At 35.6% G+C, this 27958-nt stretch overlaps 2 protein-coding genes across 3 annotated transcripts in view; both read right to left on the reverse strand.

Annotated features, from left to right (window-relative positions):
• Positions 1-27958, reverse strand: part of LOC120348112 (uncharacterized) — a 121945-nt gene that overhangs the window by 50174 nt on the left and 43813 nt on the right. The window lies entirely within an intron of this gene.
• On the reverse strand, positions 132-27878 carry LOC120336897 (uncharacterized). 2 transcript variants are annotated; one of them, XM_078117651.1, is made up of 10 exons: positions 27763-27878; positions 26346-26456; positions 25516-25671; positions 15294-15413; positions 15036-15197; positions 3812-3937; positions 3236-3394; positions 2638-2937; positions 2120-2320; positions 132-1435 (listed from the first exon to the last, which is right to left on the reverse strand). In XM_078117651.1, the coding sequence occupies exons 1-10, from the start codon at positions 27872-27874 to the stop codon at positions 1257-1259; spliced, it is 1626 nt and encodes a 541-aa protein (XP_077973777.1). In that variant the 5' UTR covers positions 27875-27878; the 3' UTR covers positions 132-1256. The 2 variants fall into 2 exon arrangements, with proteins under 2 accessions (XP_077973777.1, XP_077973778.1); XM_078117652.1 differs by lacking the exons at positions 15036-15197; positions 15294-15413.

A 27958-nucleotide genomic window follows, 5' to 3' on the forward strand; every position in this document is an offset into this window, starting at 1 on the left:
GTACCGCAATTTGATGTGAGACATTTACATTTTTGCTTAGTACAGAGCCTAGACAAGCAGAGACAGACAATAGAAATCGGACGATAGGTACGGACCGCTGCTTGAATATTGAAACCAGACCACAACGGCTATTATCAATACTTTACCAAACAATGTATTTATTAAAATATTCTGCCTGCGATGAAAGAATGATAAAAGAGAATACGATGATTAATCATGAACAGTTGAAGTTCATAAAAACAACGAAAAAGCAACTCTTCTGACAGGCAAATAAGTAACAAAGTATACACATAAGGTGTATGGATACTAAATTTTTTATCAATATACATTACAATGCAAACCTTTTACTATAAACACATTCATAATCATAAGACACAAAATTTGTGAAGATTTTGTCATCAGATCGCACACGTAATTTATTGATTTCGATTTATTCTTTATCTCCATCTCGACGAATAGAGCACAAGCATGAAATTCTAAAAAACCTCAGGGGAGTTTTAGGTCATCGTGGGTAAAAAAAACTTTTGTGTGCGAATGAACCATGCCAATGGATTAAAAAAAGGCCAGAAAAATGGGTAGGTTCAGGTTTATTGTGTAGTCGTCTGAGCGATTTGACTATTTTTTGCCCGGAGCAGCTTACACAGGGGCGTGGCCAGTAATTTTCGAATTGGCGTTCTGAAATTCCTAATGACCAAGTTTTACCGCAAAAGCTAGTAGGTCCGTGTGTGTTTCGAGATTCTTGACTCGTGTGTTTACAAGGTACTTGAGGGTCTAAAATTCGTTTCAATCTGCGAAAGATTTTATTGTATGATACAGAAAGATAGGGTTACTCCCGAAATATGTGAAACAAGATGACGGACATTGGAACATAGTATGGGTACCAGGTTAAGCCTTAATTTCAGGTACAAATACTACTGGAGTGATTTGGCTAGTCCCCGAACGCGTTATAGAACTGAAATAATAAAAATGAGAATAAAATTATGGCACAACTCTAACCTGGTACACATACTACGTTGGTTCACATACTTCGGGAGTACCACATTTTAAAGGGTGTGGGGACGACCGTCAACCCCCTGGTTTAATATTCTGATTTTCATTTTATAAATCTAAACTGAATTTTCCAGGAAAATATGAAAATTTGTCAGGTGCTGGGTTTGAGTTTTGTTGTGTTTTTAAATAAATCAGAGTTATTAGCTCGAAATAGTTTTTTTGTTTCAAAGTGTTTTCCAGTCCAGTGTGAGTGTTAACAGTCATTCTTATCCCACGACTTGATGACAATCGTCCGTGACATCTCTTCCCAAGTAGGTGTACCTTGCCGTGCACCCATTACAAGCTCGAACTGTGCAAGTTGCAGACGGATGCTTCGGGCACTTAGTATGTTGACATACATCTGGACATCTAAGAATCGGAATCTCTCCGGGACCACATGCTGCACCTAAAATATATCAAATGATAAAGTGGGAAATATTATAATAATTACAATAACTAACATCACAGCTTTACAAGTCTTCATGAATAATCTTATCATAAACGTTTGGCCTAATTTGCTACCACTCAGGCCTCATATCAGAATTCAATGAAGCACAATGATCCAGAATTATCATTTAATTAACAAGCATTCCATATGTTACTTCTCAATTGCTCAACTTCAGAAATTAAATGGAGCCAGGATATGGCTCTGTGTTTCTGTGCGGTTACTCGCATGTCAATTAATATTCAGAAATTATCATTCTAAGGATGCTTGTTTATTGAGAACTGTTCAAATTTCGTTCCCCAAGGATGAGCGTTGGAGTCGAAATTAATCGTTTATGAAATTCAGTCTAATGAAATAATCTCCAGCATCGTGGCTTTCTATTTGGTACTCCCGACGTAGGGGAATCAAAATGACGGACATCGGAACGAAGTACGTGTACCAGGTTAGAGTTAGGTCATAATTGCAGGTACAAATACTACGAGAGTCACTTGACTATTCCCTGAAGTGGTAATAGAACTAAAATTGGGATAAAATTATGGCCTAACCTCAACTTGGCACACTTACGAGTTCGGTTCGCCATCTTGGTTCGCATACTTTGGGAATACCTTCTATTTAATCTATAAAATCTTGTTTAATTGTTAGTACCTGGGTTTACTGGTTGTATTCTTTGGCATGTAACTTGTTTTCCTGTATACATATCAATCCAATATGCCTGGCATCTTCCACACTGAGTCACGCGACATCTAGCATTCGGATGACCTGGGCACACTAATTGTCTTCCATACATGTCGAAACATTTATCTTTAGAGCAAGGGCTGTATATCTGATAACCTGGGTCGCATTTGCCTGTAACACGAAGAAAGTGATAAGTGCATGATTGTTTCGGATTGTTTACAAGTTGAATCTAGTAATTAAAAATGTTGCCTCATCTTGTATTTGCGACTAAATTTCAGTTTCTGGGGTCTCAGGCTACGCAATGGAAATGGAAACTAATTTGGCAGTGAGTATTGCGCTACTAACTATTTGGTACCAGAAAAAGCGTATGTTTTAAGCTATGATTGGTGTAGGCCTACTGTTTTTTCTTTTTTTTTTCAATGAACAATTGCCGATTAAGATCGTAAATTTTCTACCAACAGTATATTCCTAGAATCAAGTATACTTACAATATTGCGTAATGATATTTTTAGTGTGCTGATCAATGAAGATGGCGCCGCAACCTCCTATATTTCGTTGACAAATTGCACCGAGGTTCTTAGAACAAACACATTGGTTTGGTGGGCAACGAACTGGTGTCACTGGTAATACTGGCGATACTGGATAAATTGGGGCTACTGGATAAATTGGGGCCACTGGATAAATTGGCACTGGTGGTGCTACAGGAATTACAGAAGGTCGTTGTCGGCGTGTGGACAGAAGTAGTGCAATTAATGCAAGGTTTGGCTTCTTTCCTGGTGGTTTTGGATCTGAAACAAAAACAGGTTTTCATAAGTTTAATAATTTTGTTCATAAAGTCAAGTATCAACCGTCTATTGAACATAGATAGCTCAGTTTTGCATAACCTACTCCAATTCCCAATTTCTCAGATTGCCAACATTCACATTGCGCCAACGCACCGAAAAGAGAAAACAATATTGCCGTAGCCTTCATGGGCCTTGTTTAGTCTTTTTTTTGAAGTGATGTTTATTAATGTTTCATCCAACTAACTCGAGTGGAGAAATATCGCTAAATTAACTAAATTCTGCGATGCCTTGAATTGCTTACCTGAAAGATCCACACAAGCCGTTCCACAACCTGTAGAACAGCATACTTTATCGTCTTCACAATCGTCAGCTTCCGTACAGGTCGGGGTGGTTTCAAACTCATCACAAGTATTTCCAGGAACTTCGGGAAATGGACATTCCGCATCAAAACCGGCAAATGCTGGATGGTTAATAAATAATTCTTAGTATTTTGACGCCTAGTTCACTAATGAATGAGCAACATTTCTACCTGTTAAGCGGAATACGGAGAGATACCGAATAATATTGAAACGGGCCGACCTTTTTTCGAAAAAGGCATTTGCTGTTTATTTGTATCATTTATAACTTCAAACGAATTATACTTTTCAATTCAGGTAATCGAAATTACTGTTGTTTTCCATGGAGAATCAATCGGTTTTACAAGAAAATGTTGTTATCTATTGCTAACAATTCTGCTGTTAATTTTTTCGGCTATAATATATCAGTCTGGGTTATGAATTACGATACATTAATTATTCAGCTGTGGCCAGTCTGGTTTGAAGAAAACGCAAAAATATTATGAAAATGATTTTGTATTCAATAAAGTATGAAAACTTACGTGTGGCGCACATGGTTCCGCTATATCCGAAAGGACATCGACAGTTGAAACCTGTGGTAGAATCGTCATCAACGCAGATTTTGTTCTGATCGGTGCATGTTTTACGATCAACGGGGTTTTCACAGCCTGCATAATAAAATATTTCATCTCATTTGGCACTAACTTTTTAGTATCAAGATGAAATGGGGAAATTATCTTAACCTAATCTTACACTACGGAAAGTTATATTAAAAATGAGCGAGAAATTCTGCTTATATGTAGCTCTCACTCGGTTTCACACATACTGGTATATTAGACTTAAGAGTACTGTGCAGAATTGGTAATTTTTATTGAATGTTTAAATCTTAAGACAACCAAATACCAAAAAGTATTACACTTATGAACAGCATAACGTCATAATGCTCATATGAAAAGTAAGAAAACTGCGCAAAGAATTTATTCAACCAATGAATAAATCCAATGGTTAATCGAACACCAGTCTCGTGTAACGAATAATGCAGCAGTATAAGCCTTAAGTGTGTGCGTTCCTCGAAAATACAATTTTATGAAATTAAATCGCGCTTACGCTGGCGAATCATGCACCAAGTTTTGTTCTTGTTATAAATACGTTGGAAAATGTCACTTGTTCAGAATTGATATTCTTGAACAATAAGTATATAAGTTTTTAGCAAATTAACCGATACTTTTGAATATATTGACATCAACACTAAGTATTGTTCTTGACGTCATAAAATATTGGAAATTCTAGAACATTCTAGTATGATATTGCGACACAGCCATTTGCGAAGTGAATAATCATCCATGTGATATGACGAATTATTCTGTTTTACATAGATATCTGTCATGAGGAGCTCGAATATTCGAGCAAAGATCAAATCATGTTCCGTGAAAACGAATGATCTTAAAAGATAATAAAGAAAGAGACGATTTTGAACGAGTGATATGAAAAAAGTGTGTACCCTTTTTAATGCGACCTCGAGAACAATTAATCAATTATGCTAGAATTTCAACTGTCAATATTAATAACTTAAAATTGTGAGTTGGTTTATTTGCCTAAAATTTATTGTAATATATTATTGAAGGAAATAAAATCTTATAGAGGCATTCTCTGGATCTTTTGCTGTTTCATCAAATTAATGGAGTTCTCAAATGGAACACGCTAACCTATTAACCCTTCTGTTTTGGAGTAAAATTAAATCTAGTTAGTTCAATTAGTAGTTACAACTTGAGACGTTTCACACCGGATTTTGTGATTGTTTTAAATATTTAGAAGAATGTCACAATGTTTAGAGTTGACATTCCTGAAGATTCATTAATCGTACACGTTCCCGACACAACCCACGACCCGCTGCTTCAAAGCGAATAGAAAAAGCTTCGGTCGTGTTTATTTATATTCGTAGTGCTTGGAGCGTTCAAAATTAATACCGATACATCGTTAGTTGATACGAATCTGAGCTAAGTATTAATTCACCGAAAAAAATTAATGTGGCATTGCAGATATTAAGTGTGTTGTGTTTGTGATTCGTGCAAAACAAATTAGAATATAAGGAAACCCGAACTAGCAGTCACTCACTATCATGTACGATCATACTACGTAAGCCTTAGTAATAAATTTATTTTTAATTTCAAATGCTGTTTTTATCGTTTTACCAATGAATCTGAGCTGTTTCAGATTGCGACCTGTTTTCATGGTCTGCGCAATAGCCTTGAATATTCAATGCGACCTTAATATATGGCGTAACTATGGCTATGGTTTCAATCTGAACTTGATGGAAGAAGATGAAGAAATATATTTTCTAACCCGGTGAATTGCGTGTAATAAAAATCAAACTTATCAAATAGGGTATACCGATATGCCTTCTACCGAAGAAGTTATTTAAGGTACTATTGGGACTTTATCCAAATTGGTTTAAGTAACCGCTAACCGCTTTAAATAACCCAACAGGCACATGTATTTATACGTGTTTTAAACCCTACTCGAGGTTTTGCCTGTTTTCCCGATTTCCCATTATTCTGTGTGTTTGTTTTATGTCTCCATTATTTGTTATGTGTATGTTTTTTTGGGAAAATCAAAATAAAGATTACTATTACTATAAAGATTACTATTACTATTTACTACATGAAATGAATTTCCTTTGGTTTTAAAATCATAACACAAGCAAATACTCCTGTCATAGTAGTGTCCGGTGTCCGACAAAAGCATTAGTATCTATAGCACTGACCTACTGGAATACAGCGGGTTGAACATCCGTTTGATCCTATGCAACATATTTCTTCGTTCGGACATGGGTTAGGACATTTTACTAGTCGAATATCCGGTACCACGTGATCTGAGCCGCATCGCTTGGACACGGAACTCATGAATGTCGAAATCAATCTTGTATTGCGCGAGAATTCACCCAAAAGTATCGCTAACAGACAAAAGCGACAAATTTGAGAAATCGTTGTGTTTGCATTATGGTGTTATTTGCTTTATTTTTGCGCCTAACGTATCGTTTCAATTCTCTATTTTTCAAAAAGCGAACCGACCATTCCGTAAATTTAGACACGTCATACCAGATTAGGTATTAAAATATAAATTCCCCAGATTCTAAACTCCGTATGATTGGCGACATGTTATTAGCCATTTCCTGCGTCATCCGAAAATGAAATTGATAAAAATTAAAAGTTAAAATGACGTTTTTGTAAAGACCATATATTGCGAAAAGAGCGATTTCAGATCGTCAGAAAGTTCGAGTTATATAAATAGCATCGATTAGAAAATGATAAGTCAAAGTATTTCCATAAGCTGGCATGAGTTACTTGTATGAAAAACCATTATTGAGTTGGAACCGGATAAGAAATGGCAGCCATAATTAGTCTCTTTAATTCTTTTTATTAGCTCTTCAGTGATCCCTTTCATCCTTGTGTCCAAGTAATGTTTCGAATATTTGAACATTTTACTCGAACATGTATGGTAGAGTGTTAAAATTGTAAACAAGAGTAGAACAGAACGTAGAATCAATCGTGAATTTCGTTGTAACCACGCACACTCGTTTACGAACCGTTCAGCCTATTATCATCAGAAATGCTTACAGTTGTTGAATTTTAAAGCATTTTAGCAGTAAGAATTAGGGCGTGACATCATCAAAACCGGTAATTGAAGTGTTAAATTGACCAATTCCATAAACAAAATTGTGAATTACTCGGTAACGATTTTAGCTATATTTTTTGTTAAAAAAAAAACGTTAGAACTTGAGGGAATTAGTTATATTTAGCGTCTGGCTGTCTATTAGGCACAAAGCCTTATGACTACGTAGAAATGCCTTTATTGCCAATTTATTTATTCACTATTTTAAATCGGGATTAAATCATCATTCAGAATTCACACAATCGCAGATTTGCGAGGTTTATCTATCTAATACGAAAATAACGCAGACACCACAGGAAAGCATAAAAAAACCAGTTATCGTTTTAATAAATATTCGCATGCCGGTGCGATAATGATATCACCCTTCGCTTTTTGGGTTAATTTACAAGCGATGATAAGTAAGATCCAATCCAACGCAAAAGATTAAAATAAGAATAAAATTAATTTTGGTTTTGAAATCAGTCCGTACGGGTAAACCAGAAAAATAAAACATCGATATCCGCCGACACGCAAGAATTAATAGAAGAGAAAGGGGGGGAATTTAGATTACCAACTTTAGGATATCGCCGACGAAACAATCACAACGACAAAAGCAATCAGCGATTATGATGAAATTACCCAATAAAAAACGCTTTATTCCTGACTTTATTTTTTTTTCCAATTTTTTCATAAGGGAGTGTCGACATACGACGTCATGGGCCCCTGTTGTGTATAAAAAGAATATTCGATATTCGTTAAAAATATTCGAATTATTCGATTTAAAAAAATATTCGATGTTGCCCACCCCTAATCACAACATCAATAAAACGACATATTAGGTGGCGTAATATTGAGCTCAAATATTAATACAAACAAACACCCCATCACAGCACAAGAATTAAGGTTATGATGACAAACAAAATTACTGGTATTTAGCATTATAAAATCCCTGATGAATCAAATTGTTAAAATTTTACTAGGCCTAACTGTGTGAACAATTATTGTGTTTTTGTAGATATTTATATTTTTGCAAAACCATATGAAGGAGAGCGCGCACTGAGATAATTGGGTGAGTTGATGCAAAAATTTTCGAAATTCTTTACAGTTTACACTATAGTATCGTTTGGCAATAAGAAACTGTCACATTTACTCGAAATGTTTATAATCAGTAGCTCATAACATGAATTTTACCAGTTTTAGATTAAACTACGCTACCCCGTAATACCATTTCTAAATTTTAAAAATACGCTTCTGAATTTTTACAGACATTTACCCCAGCATTGAGTATTTTACAACACTTATAATCTTTCTGTTTAAATATTGGTTGATTTTCAATGGAAATTATATATCACAGCTAAAACTACTGTCTTCACTTTCAACTCAAACTTTGTAAAGGTGACATTAGAATTGACAATTTTAAACTGCACGCCCACTCCGAATCATCAGTATCATGCATGAAGTTTTGTTCTTATTATAAATGTCCTTTTGGGTTAGGCTCTCAGTTTGCTACGACGAATCATTCACCAAATTTTGTCCTTGTTTTAAATATTTAGAAAAATGTTTAGATTTGATCTTTCTGGACATTCATTTATTGTATACGTCCCCGACACAGCCCACGCCCCGCTGTTTTAAAGAAAATAGAAAAGACTTCGGTCGTGTTATTGGACACGAAGTGGACATAACGATCGTTTCAATATTATTTTGGTCTTGTTGTTGTTGTTCTTTGACACTTTTTGGACATCTAGTGGAAAATCTAAAAAACTGCTTTTCTCTTCAATCACTGGACCAATTGCTTTGAAATTTTTAGTGGTTAATTAAAGATGAAATTTTTCTCCAGAAGGCTATTACTTTTATTTATTTTAAATATTTCTGTCAGCTCTATGAGATTTGTTTTTGTTTGCTATGACGTCACTGAACGTTCTGCGGACGCATATGCAGGCACTCCTCTTTTTGATCACATGTCATCGAACGTTGGCGTGACGGCGGATTCTGAAAGTCGTTACTCAAGAATCGCAAGTTTTTCGAGGTTACCGGTGAATGGCGGTAATGCTAAAGGTACGGTAGACCGTACTGTACTGCTTCGCTTGGTGTGAATATATTTGTAGACTGGGGTCTAGACTCTAGAGGTACGGTAAACTGTACTTCACTGCTTCGCTTGGTGTGAATATATTTGTATACTGTGGTCTAAAGGTACGGTAAACCGTACCGGTACTGTACTGCTTCGCTTGGTGTGAATATATCTATAGAGTCTCTATAGTATAGACTGTGGTCGAAATGCTTCGCTGTGGTATCTGCTGTTATAATACCGTGATAAATCGAATAAGTTGGTTTTGCAAATAAGGAGCGTCTGGCAATACAGGTAGGAGGGGGAATAGGGGGGTGCGCATTTCCAATACGTCGATAATATCGTTGTCAACCAATTTGCGACCACGATGTTTTTGTCTGTTCGATTGCTGTGATGTGGTGCTAACCAATCTGCGACCACCGTGTTTTTGTCTGTTTGATTGCTGTGATGTGGTGCTTTCCTTATAACTTGACGAGTTTTGTTCGAAATAACCGTGTTCTTAAAATATATGACGGTCAGATATGCGATTAGAAGCCCAATGTTTTTAAAGATAGAGAAGTTCTGATACCGTAACACAGCGCGGTGAAACTGAACTAATTCGTAGCTGTAAAAAGCTTGAAAATCCATACAAATATAAGAGATAAAAAGATGAAACTTTGCAGGTGGGTAGAGTTGTGTTTCTTTCACCCATCTTTGAAGGTTTCGCGTTTTACATTTAAAGGAGGGGGAATAGGGGGGTGCGCATTTCCAATACGTCAATAATATATTTGTCAACCAATTTGCGACCACCGTGTTTTAGTCTGTTAGATTGCTGTGATGTGGTGCTTCGTTTATACAGGTACTGGTAAGTCACCGCATATGATTTTTGGGGAATTGTTCTGCGTGTTCATATATTTGAGCATTGCTCTCTTGTCTATATTTGTAGCCGTTTTAAAGTTTAAACCATTTCGTGTCAAAGGATTTTGTCTTTCATCAGATTGTCGAGTACTCTTTGTTGCGGTATTTTTATAATAATGCTTGGAGAGTTTAAAATTAAATAAAAAAACAATATAAAGGCGAGCGCGCTCTGAAACAATTGGGTGATTTGATGTAAAATGTTCGAATTTGTTTACAGTTTTTGTTTACAGAAGTTTTCATGATTAATACCCCGTAACTCCAATTTTACCAGTTCCTAATTAAATTACAACTCTGCTAAATTAACTACGCTCTGAATTAAACTACGCTACCCCCTAATAACATTCCTGAATTTTAAAATTTGCTTCAAACTTTTTACATGCATTTACCCCACCATTGAATATTTTACAAAACTTTAATTTTTGTTTTTAATTATTGATTAATTTTCAATGGAAAATATATATGAAAGCAAAAATTACAGTCCAAAATTACAGTACACTTCCAAATTGAACTTTGTAAAGGTGACAATAGAATTGACATTTTTAAAAATGTACGCCCAGTGCGATATCATGCGATCATCAGTGACCAGGCAATAGTAAAATGAGTGATTCCGCAAATAATATTTCTTTTGTGCTCGTGATGGACCTAATTATCTATTCTTACTGTCGGGGACGCATTCCACTTTTCTTCCGGCTAATCAGTGTTCGATCAAGTGTGTTCAATCAAATTTTTATTGTACTAAAATAAATTGCATTCTTTGGGATTTCAACACAGATCTTTGGATATCTCTAACAGCCTAACGGGTAGTTTATCGCTAACGTGTTATTTTATAGTATTAGTATTCTATATTGTCTTCGAAACAACCCCAAGTTACGTTAAAACTATTGAACAATATAGCGCGATATTTTTATGCTAGTATGTATTCAATATCTTGCGCAACAGAAAGCTGACGAGTAGCGTGATCGCAGCGACTGTTTCAGAACCCGTTGTATAGAAAATTTCGACTTTACAACCTTCCTTCTGAAGATTTTGGCCGCGCAGCGGTTTTCAAGATATGAGGGCAAACTTTTAAATTTAAATGAAAAATATGAATTATAATAATTGCAAAGATAAACTGCTGCCTGAAGCGATATTCACCAGAGTATTTTAATAAATATTCAGATGTTCAGAACTCAAAAATAAACGCTTACTTAAAACGTTTATTTTCAAAGTTTTGTCTTTTTGAATTAAAGCTCTCGGTTCATACACCAAATTTGTTTTGAATATTTAGAAGAATGTCACAATGTTTAATCTTGACATTCCTGAGGATTAACTAACTGGAACAGCTAAGGTATCGTGCACGTTCTCGACACTCCCGACAAGGCCACAACTAGTTGTTATTAAAGAAAATGGAAGAAGCCTCGGTCGTGTTTAATTATATACATTATGACATTTTGTGTCAAATGATTTTCTCTTTCATCAGATTATCGTGTGAGTACTGCTTGTTACCGTATATTTATTGTAATGCTTGGGGTGTTTATGACTGATTCCGATAAAATCGGATCCCAGACATCGTTAGTTGTTACGAAACTGAGCCAATTATTAATCCGTTGCAAAAAATAAATGTGGCATTGCAGATATTTAACCTCTGTTTTTGATTTTTGCAAAACTTTTTTTGCCTTCAAATAGCTCGCAAGTATAAAAATAACTCACAAAACGGAATTAATAAATATATTTGTGTCCTTTTGATTCCGTGATTAATGGGGGTAAAATGGAAACGGAATTTTCCGGCATGGGTCTCTGAAACGGTTGCCGCGATTAGGCCACTAGCTAAATGAGACAAATTTTTTGCAGAAAATGACTTTTTTTTGCGCAAAATATTCAATCTATAACCGATATGGACATTTGAGATGTCATGTTACAATATTTTAAGTGTGTTAAGTGTAACTCGAGATTGTGTCAACTCTTGACCAAGCAAAAGGGAGCTCCAGAAGTATGCGTACCAATATGGCGCACAACCTGAACATAGTATGTATGTATCGGTTAGAGTTCAGGTTGTGCGACATCTTGGTGCACATACTTCTGGAGCGGGTCTGAGTCAGCGCTAACAAAAGCAGTACTACAGTCTAAAATACCGTAGCAATATGCGGGTATAAAATCCGTGGGCAACTGCCTGATCATATATAGTTTTGATTTTTGTATTTGCTCCGCTCCTTCGCAGTGCTGCCACGTCATAATATTTTTAACATATTACCGTTAAAAAAAACCCAAGATCCGCGATAAAATATTGATATTTTAATTAGCTTATATATCATCATAATTCGAGAAAATATTCTATTTCAGCCCGGTGGTATTTTAAGAATATGTACATCGCCTGCGCAATTCCCAGTGTTTCCAGTTAAGTGACTATGCCATAGTTTTCAAAGACAATCAAACATGTGTGCCGTAGCAATAGCACCCGAAATTTTGGCGATTTACGGAGTCTAAAATAGCGTTTTTTTTAAATGGCGTAGGGCTTCTAGAACAAAATGTGGAGTTTTTTTTCAATTAATTTTTACTACACCGTTTTCAGCCTTAGTATTAGTCTTTATTTGCAGTCGGAAATTGAGTTGCGGATTCACTCCTTTTTTCATCTTTAATTAACATCTCCTTTCTGATAAATAACATGTCACACCAATGAAAACAATCGGCGAACTTAACAAACTTAGTCCCGTGAAATTCACACGCGCTATCAGCAACTTTTTCGGTCTTTCGAAAATTACGAGCCGCATACGACAGTTGATGATAGGAGAGCAACATAATCAAGCTTATTTGTAGGACTTTTTCAAATAAAAAAAAAAAATTCGAGGCTCGCGTCCGAGTAAGCAAGTGTGCTACCACGCCATACTGGTCGCCTCAAATCTCTATTTGTAATCCTGCAATGCATAAAATATATGAGGGGGAATGTCCTTTTAAATTGAAATTCTCGGTTTGCAATGACGAGTCATACACCAAATTTTGTTCCTGTTTTAAATATTTAGAAGAATGTCACAATATTTAGACTTGACATTCCTGAGCATTCATTTACGTTCCCGACACAACCCACGACCCGCTGTTCTGATGAAGAAAATAGAAAAATCTTCGATCGTGTTTATTATATTCGTAGCCGTTCTATACCATTTTGTGTCAAAAAAATTTTACTTAAATCAGATTATCGTGTATTCTTTGGGATTTTAGCACAGATCTTGGGATATATCTGACAATCATAACGGGTAGTCATAATTATGTCCATGCACTACTGTGGTATTTTATCGAGTAGTGTTTTATTTTTGTCTTCGACGCCACCACGGGTTACGTTGACACTATTAGAACAACACAGCAGGGCATTTTAATTGTTAGTATGTAATAAAAATTTTCCGCAACAGAAATTTGACGACAAGGGCAATTGGAGCCGTTGTATAGGAAATTCCGATTTTACAACCTCCCTTTTGAAAATCTTGGCTGCGCACCTTGTTTCAATACATAAGGGCGAATGTTTAAATTTTTCAAAAATATTAATTTTAAAAATTACAAAGTAAGAAATGCTTTGAGCTGGTTTTCTGATCAAAGTTTGAAGCTAGATTCACAAGATTATTTCAATAAAATTCAGATGTTCAAAAGACAAAAATATATGTTATTCCCAAAACGATTATTTTCAAAGTTTTATCCTTTTGAATTAAAGCTCTCGGTTTGCAATGACTGTCACTGTCAATAAAATCACGGATGAATCAAATCGTTAAAATTTTACTAGGCCTAACTTTGTGAACAATTATTGTGATTTTGTAAATATTCATATTTTTGCAAAACAATATAAAGGCGAGCGCGCACAGAGATAATTGGGTGAGTTGATGCAAAAATTTTCGAAATTCTTAACAGTTTACAGTGTTCACACCATAGTATCGCTTGGCAGTAAGAAACTGTCACATTTACTCGAACTGTTTATAATTGGTACCTCATAACATGAATTTTACCAGTTTTAGATTAAACTACGCTACCCCGTAATAACATTTCTAAATTTTGAAAATACGCTTCAAATACGCTTTTACAGACATTTACCCAAGCATTGAGTATTTTACAACACTTATAAATTTTCTTTTTAATTATTGGTTGATTTTCAATGGAAAATATATATCACAGCTAAAACTACTGTCTTCACTTTCAACTCGAACTTTGTAAAGGTGACATTAGAATTGACAATTTTAAACTGTACGCCCACTCCGAATCACTGGTTCAGAGTTGATATTCTGGAGCAAAGTTTTTATATGATTTTATCGCAACGTTTTTCTTTAAAAATTGTTCTTTTGGGTTAGAGCTCTCAGTTTGCTGTGACGAATCATTCACCGAGTTTTGCCCTTTTTTCGAATATTTTGAAAATAGTTTAGATTTGAACTTTCTGGAAATTCATTTATTGTATACGTTCCCGACACAGCCCACGCCCCGCTGTTTTGAAGAAAACAGAAAAGGCTTCGGTCGTGTTTATTTATATTCGTAGTCGTTTTATATAATTTCGTGTCAAATGATTTTCACTTTTATCAGATTATCGAGTACTATTTGTTACGGGATATTTGCGGTAATTCTTGGAGCGTTTAAAATTAATCCCGATACGTCGTTAGTTGATACGAAACTGAGCTAAGTATCAATTCACAGAAAAAAATAAATGTGCCATTGCAAATATTTGGTGTGTTTGTGATGAAAAACAAATCAAAACAATATTAGAATATGACAAAGCCCTTTTATTCGTATTATAACACTCTTATTTCATTTGACCAATGAATCTGAGCTGCTTCAGATTGCGACATGTTTTCGTGGTCTGTGCAATAGCCTCGATTAATCAATGCGACTTTTATTCTATGGCGTAACTATGGCTATGGTTTCAATCTAAACTTGGGATATTAAATAAAAGAAATATAAATTCTAACCCGGTGAACTGTATGTATTGAATATCAAATAGACAATAATAGGGTATACTAACATGCCCTCCACAGCGAGGCTATTTGAATAACTATTGAGGCCAAATCCATTATTCATATTGGTTTAAACAAGGTAACCGCTAGCCTACAACATAAAATGACTTTCTATCCGTTCCCATAATCATAACACAAGCAAATACTCCTATTATAGTAGTGAACGACAGAGACATTAGTATCTATAGCACTGACCAACTGGAATACAGCGGGTTGAGCATCCGTTTGATCCTATGCAACATATTTCTTCGTTCGGACATGGGTTATCTTCACGACATTGGATGTCTATTTCGGAAGCCACGCAAACAGCAATCAGATCACCGGGATATGGGCATCTTTCGTCGACGATACCTTCTCCTGTTGAACAAAATGATATGTCTTTCTTATTCTTACATCACTCGACTAGGTCAGGTCGAAATTCTGAGAAATACAAACAAAACATCGAATACTCACCATCCGTACAATCCTCTCCTTGATATCCAAGTGGGCATTTACAAACAGTGGGTGACGATGTATCGACTTGAACGCACATATTATTTGCCGGACAATCAGCGGATGTTGTGCAGGTTTTCTCTGAATATCAATAAAACGAAGTGAAAGAACAAAACTAGGGCTGGGCAAAATATTCGAATAGCGAATCGAAAATTAAAATATCCGAATGGCATTTTACTAGTCGAATATCCGGTACCACGTGATCTGAGCCGCATCGCTTGGACACGGAACTCATGAATGTCGAAATCAATCTTGTATTGCGCGAGAATTCACCCAAAAGTATCGCTAACAGACAAAAGCGACAAATTTGAGAAATCGTTGTGTTTTTATTATGGTGTTATTTGCTTTATTTTTGCGCCTAACGTATCGTTTCAATTCTCTATTTTTCAAAAAGCGAACCGACCATTCCGTAAATTTAAACACGTCATACCAGATTAGGTATTAAAATATAAATTCCCCAGATTCTAAACTCCGTATGATTGGCGACATGTTATTAGCCATTTCTTGCGTCATCCGAAAATGAAATTGATAAAAATTAGAAGTTAAAATGACGTTTTTGTAAAGACCATATATTGCGAAAAGAGCGATTTCAGATCGTCAGAAAGTTCGAGTTATATAAATAGCATCGATTAGAAAATGATAAGTCAAAGTATTTCCATAAGCTGGCATGAGTTACTTGTATGAAAAGCCATTATTGAGTTGGAACCGGATAAGAAATGGCAGCCATAATTAGTCTCTTTAATTCTTTTTATTAGCTCTTCAGTGATCCCTTTCATCCTTGTCCAAGTAATGTTTCGAATATTTGAACATTTTACTCGAACATGTATGGTAGAGTGTTAAAATTGTAAACAAGAGTAGAACAGAACGTAGAATCAATAGTGAATTTTGTTGTAACCACGCACACTCGTTTACACATCGTTAAGCCTATTATCATCAGAAATGATTACAGTTGTTGAATTTTAAAGCATTTTAGCAGTAAGAATTAAGGCGTGACATCATCAAAACCGTTAATTGAAGTGTTGAATTGGCCAATTCCATAAATAAAATTGTGAATTACTCGGTAACGATTTTAGCTATATTTTTTGTTAAAAAAAACGTTAGAACTTGAGGGAATTAGTTATATTTAGCGTCTGACTGTCTATTAGGCACAAAGCCTTATGACTACGTAGAAATGCCTTTATTGCCAATTTATTTATTCACTATTTTAAATCGGGATTAAATCATCATTCAGAATTCACGCAATCGCAGATTTGCGAGGTTTATCTATCTAATACGAAAATAACGCAGACACCACAGAAAAGCATAAAAAAATCAGTTATCGTTTTAATAAATATTCGCATGCCGGTGCAATAATGATATCACCCTTCGCTTTTAAATGGGTTAATTTACAAGCGATGATAAGTAAGATCCAATCCAACGCAAAAGATTAAAATAAGAATAAAATTAATTTTGGTTTTGAAATCAGTCCGTACGGGTAAACCAGAAAAATAGAACATCGATATCCGCCGACACGCAAGAATTAATAGAAGAGAAAGGGGGAAATTTAGATTACCAACTTTAGGATATCGCCGACAAAACAATCACAACGACAAAAGCAATCAGCGATTATGATGAAATTACCCAATAAAAAACGCTTTATTCCTGACTTTATTTTTTTTTCCAATTTTTTCATAAGGGAGTGTCGACATCCGACGTTATGGGCCCCTGTTGTGTATAAAAAGAATATTCGATATTCGTTAAAAATATTCGAATTATTCGATTTTAAAAAAATATCCGATGTTGCCCACCCCTAATCACAACATCAATAAAACGACATATTAGGTGGCGTAATATTGAGCTCAAATATTAATACAACCAAACACCCCATCACAGCACAAGAATTAAGGTTATGATGACAAACGAAATTACTGGAATTTAGCATTATAAAATCCCTGATGAATCAAATTGTTAAAATTTTACTAGGCCTAACTGTGTGAACAATTATTGTGTTTTTGTAGATATTTATATTTTTGCAAAATCATATGAAGAAGAGCGCGCACTGAGATAATTGGGTGAGTTGATGCAAAAATTTTCGAAATTCTTTACAGTTTACACTATAGTATCGCTTGGCAATAAGAAACTGTCACATTTACTCGAAATGTTTATAATTAGTAGCTCATAACATGAGTTTTACCAGTTTTAGATTAAACTACGCTACCCCGTAATACCATTTCTAAATTTTAAAAATACGCTTCTAAATTTTTACAGACATTTACCCCAGCATTGAGTATTTTACAACACTTATAAACTTTCTGTTTAAATATTGGTTGATTTTCAATGGAAAATATATATCACAGCTAAAACTACTGTCTTCACTTTCAACTGGAACTTTGTAAAGGTGACATTAGAATTAACAATTTTAAACTGCACGCCCACTCGGAATCATCAGTATCATGCATGAAGTTTTGTTCTTATTATAAATGTCCTTTTGGGTTAGAGCTTTCAGTTTGCTACGACGAATCATTCACCAAATTTTGTCCTTGTTTTAAATATTTAGAAAAATGTTTAGATTTGATCTTTCTGGACATTCATTTATTGTATACGTCCCCGACACAGCCCACGCCTCGCTGTTTTAAAGAAAATAGAAAAGGCTTCGGTCGTGTTATTGGACACGAAGTGGACATAACGATCGTTTCAATATTATGTTGGTCTTGTTGTGGTTGTTCTTTGACATTCCAGTGGAAAATCTAAAAAACTGCTTTTCTCTTCAATCACTGGACCAATTGCTTTGAAATTTTTAGTGGTTAAAGATGAAATTTTCCTCCAGAAGGCTATTACTTTTATTTATTTCAAAAATCTCTGTTAGCTCTATGAGATTTGTTTTTGTTTGCTATGACGTCACTGAACGTTCTGCGGACGCATATGCAGGCACTCCTCTTTTTGATCACATGACATCGAACGTTGGCGTAACAGCGGATTCTGAAAGTCGTTACTCAAGAATCGCAAGTTTTTCGAGGTTACCGGTGAATGGCGGTGATGCTAAAGGTACGGTAGACCGTACTGTACTGCTTCGCTTGGTGTGAATATATTTGTAGACTGTGGTCTAGAGGTACGGTAAATCGTACTTCACTGCTTCGCTTGGTGTGAATATATTTGTATACTGTGGTCTAAAGGTACGGTAAACCGTACCGGTACTGTACTGTTTCGCTTGGTGTGAATATATCTATAGAGTCTCTATAGTATAGACTGTGGTCGAAATGATTCGCTGTGGTATCTGCTGTTATAATACCGTGATAAATCGAATAGGTTGGCTTTGCAAATAAGGAGCGTCTGGCATTACAGGTAGGAGGGGGAATAGGGGGGGTGCGCATTTCCAATAGGTCGATAACATCTTTGTCAACCAATTTGCGACCACGATGCTTTTGTCTGTTCGATTGTTGTGATGTGGTGCTAACCAATCTGCGACCACCGTGTTTTTGTCTGTTTGATTGATGTGATGTGGTGCTCTGCTTATAATTTGACGAGTTTTGTTTGAAATAACCGTGTTCCTAAAATATATGACGGTCAGATATGCGATTAGAAGCCCAATGTTTTTAAAGATAGAAGAGTTCTGATACCGTAACACAGCGCGGTGAAACTGAACTAATTTGTAGCTGTAAAAAGCTTGAAAATCCATACAAATATAAGAGATAAAAAGATGAAACTTTGCAGGTGGGTAGAGTTGTGTTTCTTTTACCCATCTTTGCAAGTTTCGCGTTTTACATTCAAAGGAGGGGGAATAGGGGGGTGCGCATTTCCAATACGTCGATAATATCTTTGTCAACCAATTTGCGACCACCGTGTTGATTGCTGTGATGTGGTGCTTCGTTTATACAGGTACTGGTAAATCACCGCATATGATTTTTGGGGAATTGTTCTGCGTGACCATGTATTTGAGCATTGCTCTCTTGTTTATATTTGTAGTCGTTTTAAAGTTTAAACCATTTCGTGTCGAAGTATTTTGTCTTTCATCAGATTGTCGAGTACTCTTTGTTGAGGTATTTTTATAATAATGCTTGAAGAGTTTAAAATTCCATAAAAAAAATATAAAGGCGAGCGCGCTCTGAAACAATTGGGTGATTTGATGTAAAAATGTTCGAATTTGTTTACAGTTTTTGTTTACAGAAGTTTTCATAATTAATACCCCGTAACGCCAATTTTACCAGTTCCTAATTAAATTACAACTCTGCTAAATTAACTACGCTCTGAATTAAACTACGCTACCCCCTAATAACATTCCTGAATTTTAAAATTCGCTTCAAACTTTTTGCATGCATTTACCCCACCATTGAATATTTTACAAAACTTTAATTTTTGTTTTTAAATATTGATTGATTTTCAATGGAAAATATATATGAAAGCAAAAATTACAGTCCAAAATTACAGTACACTTCCAAATTGAATTTTGTAAAGGTGACAATAGAATTGACATTTTTAAAAATGTACGCCCAGTGCAAAATCATGCGATCATCAGTGACCAGGCAATAGTAAAATGAGTGATTCCGCAAATATTATTTCTTTTGTGCTCGTGATGGACCTAATTATCTATTCCTACTGTCGAGGACGCATTCCACTTTTCTTCCAGCTAATCAGTGTTCGATCAAGTGTGTTCAATCAAATTTTTTATTGTACTAAAATAAATTGCATTCTTTGGGATTTTAGCACAGATCTTGGGATATCTCTAACAGCCATAACGGGTAGTTTATCGCTAACGTGTTATTTTATAGTAGTAGTATTTTATATTGTCTTCGAAACAACCCAAGGTTACGTTAAAACTATTGAACAACATAGCGCGATATTTTTATGCTAGTATGTATTCAATATCTTGCGCAACAGAAAGCTGACGAGTAGCGTGATCGCAGCGACTGTTTCAGAAACCGTTGTATAGAAAATTTCGACTTTACAACCTTCCTTCTGAAGATTTTGGCCGCGCAGCGGTTTTCAAGATATGAGGGCGAATGTTTAAATTTAAATGAAAAATATGTATTATAATAATTGCAAAGATAAACTGCTGCTTGAAGCGATATTCACCAGAGTATTTTAATAAATATTCGGATGTTCAGAACTCAAAAATAAACGCTTACTTAAAACGTTTATTTTCAAAGTTTTGTCTTTTTAAATTAAAGCTCTCGGTCCATACACCATATTTTGTTTTGAATATTTAGAAGAATGTCACAATGTTTAAACTTGACATTCCTGAGGATTAACTAACTGGAACAGCTAAGGTATCGTGCACGTTCTCGACACTCCCCACAAGGCCACAACCAGTTGTTATTAAAAAAAAATGGAAGAAGCCTCGGTCGTGTTTAATTATATACATTATGACATTTTGTGTCAAATGATTTTCTCTTTTATCAGATTATCGTGTGAGTACTGCTTGTTACCGTATATTTATTGTGGTGCTTGGAGTGTTTATAACTGATTCCGATAAAATCGGATCCCAGACATCGTTAGTTGTTACGGAACTGAGCCAATTATTATTCCGTTGCAAAAAAATAAATGTGGCATTGCAGATATTTAACCTCTATTTTTGATTTTTGCAAAACTTTTTTGCCTTCAAATAGCTCGCAAGTATAAAAATAACTCACAAAACGGAATTAATTAATATATTTGTGTCCTTTTGATTCCGTGATTAATGGGGGTAAAATGGAAACGGAGTTTTCCGGCATGGGTCTCTTAAACGGTTGCCGCGATTAGGCCACTAGCTAAATGAGACAAATTAATTTGCAGAAAATGACTATTTTTTGCGCAAAATATTCAATCTATAACCGATATGGACATTTGAGATGTCATGTTACAATATTTTAAATGTGTTAAATGTAACTCGAGATTGTGTCAACTCTTGACCAAGCAAAATGGAGCTCCAGAAGTATGTGCACCAATATGGCGCACAACCTGAACATAGTATGTATGTATCGGTTAGAGTTCAGGTTGTGCGACATTTTAGTGCACATACTTCTGGAGCGGGTCAGATTCAACGCCAACAAAAGCAGTACTACAGTCTATCTAAAATACCGCAGCAATATGCGGGCATAAAATGCGTGGGGAACTGCCTGATCATATATAGTTTTGATTATTGTATTTGCTCCGCTCCTACGCAGTGCTGCCACTTGATATTATTTTTAATACATCACCGTTAGAAAAATCCCAAGATCAGCGATATATTATTGATATTTTGATTAGCTTATATATCATCATAATCCGAGAAAATATTCTATTTCGGCCCGGTGGTAATTTAAGAATGGTTACATCGCTTGCACAATTTTCAGTTTTTCAAATTAAGTGACTATGCCGTAGTTTCCAAAGGCAACTAACTAAACATGTGTGCCGTAGTAATAGTACACAAAATTTTGGCGATTTACGGTGTCTAAACCAGCGTTTCAATATGGCGCTGGGCTCCTAAAACAAAATGTAGGGTGTTTTCGGATTAATTTTTCCCACTTCATCTTTAAACGTCTCCTCTCCGATAAATAACCACGCCACACTATTGAAAACAATCGGCGAATATAAGAAATTTAATCCCGTGAAATTCACAAGCGCCCTTAGCGACTTTTGAGCCGCCGCCGACAGTTGATGATAAGAGAGTAACATAATCAAGTCCAGCTCGCTTTATTTTATTTTATTATTATTTACTTTTCGAATAAAAAAAAATGAGGCTCGCGTCCGAGTAAGAAAGTGGGCTCAAATCTCTATTTGTACTCCTGCTATGCATAAGATATTGAAGGGGAATTGGACGGAACTTATATTCGGCGCGTCATGTGGGGTTTTGTCAATACTTTCGCGCACGGCCTTTACCCAAATAAACCTGACTTACTTTTGATTGCGATTGTTCTCATGCTTTATAGTCTATGCCAGGAGGAGGCAAAATTATAGTAGTATATATATTATTCAACCGCTTGATGAATTAAAAAAAACTGTTACGCTACAGTTTCTCTTAGAAAAATTTGGATATAATCATTGTTAGCGGGAAAAACCGCATAAAAACTCCGGCGAGCTACGGTTTGCCCCCCGTTGGTCTATGCCAGTTGTTCTTAAACTTTTTGAGCCGCGCTCCCCTTTGAAAAAGTTTACAAACTTTGCGCCCCTCCCGTTTGCATTGAAAAAATGCTTTTGTGATGGGCAGGTTGCTTTATATCAAGATGGCGCCGTAAGAGTGTTGGTCTCATTGCTCAGATTGTTTGGGCATTAAACTTATCGAAGAACGACTTCGCTATTTACAGTCGTATGTATAAAGTCATACTCAAATACTGGTCATCATATATTCTTCTTCCGCCTATTTTACAATACCTGGTAAAGTCAAACTAAGTTTTAAGTATAAAACTAAACGCGCAATAAACGAATGCTTTTCGCGCTCTAATGTATTTTATGCTCAAACGTTTACATAAGACACTTAACATTTCAATCAATTGTTTACTTCATCACTATTGAGCAATGCAATTACAGACTTCCAGGCGTCTTCAAAATTTACTACCAAAACCTTTGGACAACCACCAGGTCAAAAATACAGTTTACAAAATGGAGAAGTACAAATGAATTTATGTACATTTTTAGCATAAAAAAACGTTCATTCATTTTAATAGTATATGCATGTGGACATTTCCCGGGCCCTTGACTGCTGAAAAATAAAATCGTTAATGACGTTTGTGATTGCATTTCATTTAATTCTTCGATTGTTATTTCGGTGGGTATTCTCCCTAAATCAGAAATCTCATAAAAAAACCTTACATATCCGATAAAAAGTCGGCTCTTTCAACGAGTATCGTAATCTCGACGACTGACCCAGGAGCGTACCGCGGGTGTAATATGATTTACCAATATACTTTATATGTATTTTCATTGTACTAAATGAAATAAATATACTTTCTGGAATTTTATACCAGATCTTTATAACGACGATAACGAATTCGCATGAGCGCAATATATATCAAAACTTAATATAATCGGGCGGTTGATCTTTGTCATGAGTCGCCGCAAATGCGAGTTACCCTCAACATAAATGTAGTAAAATAGAGATTCATAGATTGAAAATTACGGGACAGAAAAATGTATTATACCGCGAAAAAGCCGGCATTTTAAACGAACGCGGAAACCGATTCAGAAGACGTTGCATGGGAATTTGACCTCTCGCGCCACCCCTGAGAGCATCTCGCACGTCCCAAGGGGAGGCGCGCGCCCTCCAGTTTGAGGACCCCTGGTCTATGCTATGCAATAGTTTTAATCAGTGTGAATTTTATTCTGTCGCGTATCATGTTCATGGTTTCAGTCAAACGTTGGGTTATAAAATAGAAAAAAAAGTACATAGTCTTACCCGGTGAATTTGGTGTATTAATGTGGTGGAACCATTTCGAATACCGATGTGGGCCCTATCCTTATAAGTTCTAAAGCGGTTAATTACTACATAAAATGACTTTCTAGTGGTTTTCAAAATCATAACACAAGCAAGTACTCCTCTATAGTAGTGACCGACAAAATCATTATTATCTAGGACTGACCAAATATAATACAGCGGGTTGAACATCCATCTGGTCCTACGCAACATCTTCGAAAGTAATAGAAAAATACAATCTTTAGCCAGTGAAAATTTTAAAGCAATTGGTCGAGTAATTAAATAGAAGTAATTTCTTTCATAAGGATAGGAAGAAAACTTCTAACAACAAGAACAACATGCGTTCCTCACGTTCCATACAATCAATATTAGGCCATGATGGGGGTTGAACGCACATTTCAGTTCCCAGACATTCCGCGGCTGATGTGCAGGCTAATAATTAATAATAAAAAACGAAGTGACAGGTCACAGCATCAAGAAAACTACTTAATATGTGGCCTGAGCTATTATTGTGCCCAACTATTTATACAACCAAATATCCTAATAACGTCACAGAATTAAATGGATGGTGACAAACAAAATGCAGCAATAAAAATGTGGTTGCTTGACAAGGGCAGAATGCTTGGAACCATCCATAAAACCTAAAATTTCAAAGATTTTTTTCAACAAGAAATGGAAAAAATTAACGTTCAATGGATGGCTATTCGGATAATTATCCTTTTGGTGACAAAAGTGTCAGTCAGTGTAAGTTTATACGGTTAAAATTCCATTCTCAGTTGGATGAGGTAATAATTTTTTCAATTATTCCATAATACCGTGCGACACATAGATAGAACTTGTTACATTTGCTCGAGGCGTTTATAATTAACACCATCAACACGGTATCCGCGATGTCTCCAACTCTACCGATTCCGTAATAACATTTCTATATTTGAAAAGTAGCTTTCAACTTTATACTTTTATTTACCCTGGCACGAAATATTTTTGATCTCTTTGTCCTGCCCCTAATGCAAAAATGTAGGGTTTGAGAAAAACACCCCCGTCAAGTTTTAAAATGGAAAATTTGTGATTATACATCAGGGTTTGGAGTTAGAAATGATTTGGAAATCTGAATTTCCAACACAATCTGCATTCCTAACCCAAAACTTAACTAGATAATTACTAATTTTCTCATTTTATGCCTTGGCGGGGGATTTGTACAAACGATCCGATAATTTTTCCAAACATTCTTAAATTTTATTTGTTTGAATACAAGAGAGCGATGCTCAAATATATGGATACGAAGTAGTACGGGTCACAGTTCACGATCAACACGAAAGCGGGGTCAAAACGTACCGCAAACTTCACGACTAACACAAACGCCAAAAAGTGCGCAATTTTTTTGATGACGTCATCGCACAGTGATTTCTTTTATAAGGACTAAAAGAAAATTTCTAACAACAACAGCAACATAATAACAAAATTACCTATAGGTCCACTTCGTGTCCAATGAAGGTTGGAAGGGCAACAAAATTACTGTCATAATAAAATCATCAGATCAAACATCCGCGAATTTAAGATTATTTACGTACGGTTCACCGTAAAAAGCGTTTTCATAAAATGTAATCATCTATCAGTCGACACATTCTAAGTCTTTCTTAGGTATGAATGTATGACACACCCAATGAAAAATAGACAACATATAGTCATGAATAAATTTATCTATGAATCGCAGGTGAACCGCGGACATTTCAAATGCTTGTATCATCATGGTTTGAATATTTGAAGCGACAGAAATCCCTTAAAAAGGTCGGCTCTCATAACGAACGCCGAAAATGAATTTACAAAAGCAATTCTTACCGGGAGGATCTACACACTCTATCCGACATCCTGTTGAACAGCATATAGTCCCATCGGTACAACCATCTGAGCAGCCGTTCAAATCTCCCTCATTAGAACAAGTATAGTCTGGTAGCGTTGGTAGTTGGCATCGATCGTCGATGTAATGAGTGTTAGCTGAAAGTCGTATATGAATGGAATAGAAAATTCAGATTTTTTTCAAGAGTGAATTTTATTTCGAGCTCGTAAATAGAATTGCAATTTTACTGAAAAATCCCTTTAGCTATTATTCTACAAGTTTATGGTGATATACTTTCTATTTGTTTTGAAAAACATATACGATCTCATATTTCGATTGTATTTTAATATAAGTGGCGTCGTGGCATAATTGATTCGATATGACATTGTTTACAATGTGTTGGGTGAGAGGTGATAGTTTCGTGACGATAATCATTATATTTCTCTATGAGATCGGTATCATCGATTCGTTATTGAATGCAGAGCTCAACACTAAATAGAAAAATCAAAACATACTTATTCCGGAATCAAGATGGCGGAAACCGAAACGTAGTATGCGTACCAGGTTAGACTTACGCCATAATTTCATGTACAAATACTACGGGAGTCACTCGGCTAGTCCCCGAACTTGTAATAAAACTAAAATGAGGAAAACTGGAATAAAATCATGGCCTAGCCTGGTACATATACTACGTTCCGGTGTCCGCCATCTTGGTTTACATACTTCGGAAGCGCCCTTATTTCAATATACCGTGAGTGAGTCTTTTATGTTATATAACCCATGTCTATGCATAGATAGAGTATCTGATATCATATTATTCATTTCCACTTACGTTCCGTGCAGTCTTCTCCTGTATATCCAGCAGGACACCAGCATTCGGTATCTGATTCAAAGCAAAGTTCATTCGTTTCTGTGCAATCATCATTGTCAGTGCAAGAATCTCCTAAACAAAATACGGTCGTTTCATTCTGCCATACAATACAAAGGTAATTGTCTTGTATGATGATGACCAGTTAGTACATTTCTCCTGGTGTGATTAGATGGGAGAGAATTACTGGACTTCCCGGCCATAGGTAAACTTGAGATATAGTATTACGAAGGATGCTTCGCTACGTGTGAGTGACAATGCACTGCGCCACCGTTTTTCTATGTCTTGAAGGTTAAGAAATCCGATTCAGTTTGAAATTCAATTTACTTTAGGTACGCTCCTAATTCATATATATACATTAGGATAAATCAGTGCACATTGGCATTATTCAGTCATATCTGCGAGAATCAGCAAAATCTGACTGCCCAATGCACGATAGCCAAAACTTTGGGTCCCAAAGACTCACTCACATTGGCTTGCCTCGCGTATATTATATCAAAGTAAAATGGCGTTAAAATACAATGGAGAAAGTAGGCGTGAAAGAAATGAACACAGCGATAAATCCAAACAAAAAATAATGTCTTGTCTGTGAATGTATAATACAAATAATTCTACAAGAAATACCGGAAATGGCCAAGAACTCTACCAGAAGTCAAACGGAATGAACAAATCGGAATATGAACTAAATCGGCAAATTTTGATTCATAATCTAGTAATAGGCAAGCCATTTGTACCATAAAGATGTTTTGAGTATAAACAATTTTAACATTTTTTCAAATAGATAACAAAAATATGAACAACATGTCACCAGAGAAAGAATGAAATATTTACATTAGTAAAAAAGCGACCTAAATTAAACTATAGTTACGAGAAAACATATAAAATAAAAATAAAAACTCGGCGTAATCTTTACGAGAATCCGAACAAAATTTTTGCAATTAAAATATAAAAAAAACTACAGATTTCAAGATATTATTATGGCTTTACTTGGGGCTCAGAAAATAACATATTTTTGTTCACATATGTATACTTTCAGCCATCGTTTGTTGATAGCGCGAAACCTCATTACGAGATTGCTTAGTCACGTCACTTAATATGTAATAATAATGTAATAATCTAAGTCACTTAATATGATTCTACGAACTTCTTAAGTCAATCAATACTGATACTGTACCTAGGTGTCAATAGTTTACCAGGTTACTGTTGGAATGGACTGGGTTGAAAAAAGCGTCTATCCAACGGGAATTCTACAGAAAACTTTTATCAAAAACATTTGTTCACAAAACGTAATCCCTGTGTACTACTGTTACACCGGTAAAACCACTTACTAATAGAATAGGAATGCTAACTAACGAAGAAGCTTGTTAATATACCCACCAACCTGAACCCTTCAATATCGCAAGGGGTGTATGGTTAGCAACAGCAAACGAGAATAAGATTGCGATGCAGAAATATTTATCCATCTTGGCAGAGTTTGTCCAGGCTGCTCTCATCTCACTGACATTAGGTGAAGCTTGGACGCTAATTTAAATCGAATTATGAAGATTAAACTTGCCCTCGGGACAATGCGATGATAA

This window comes from Styela clava, chromosome 11 (assembly GCF_964204865.1).
Source record: "Styela clava chromosome 11, kaStyClav1.hap1.2, whole genome shotgun sequence".
Classification (NCBI taxonomy): Eukaryota; Metazoa; Chordata; class Ascidiacea; order Stolidobranchia; family Styelidae; genus Styela; species Styela clava.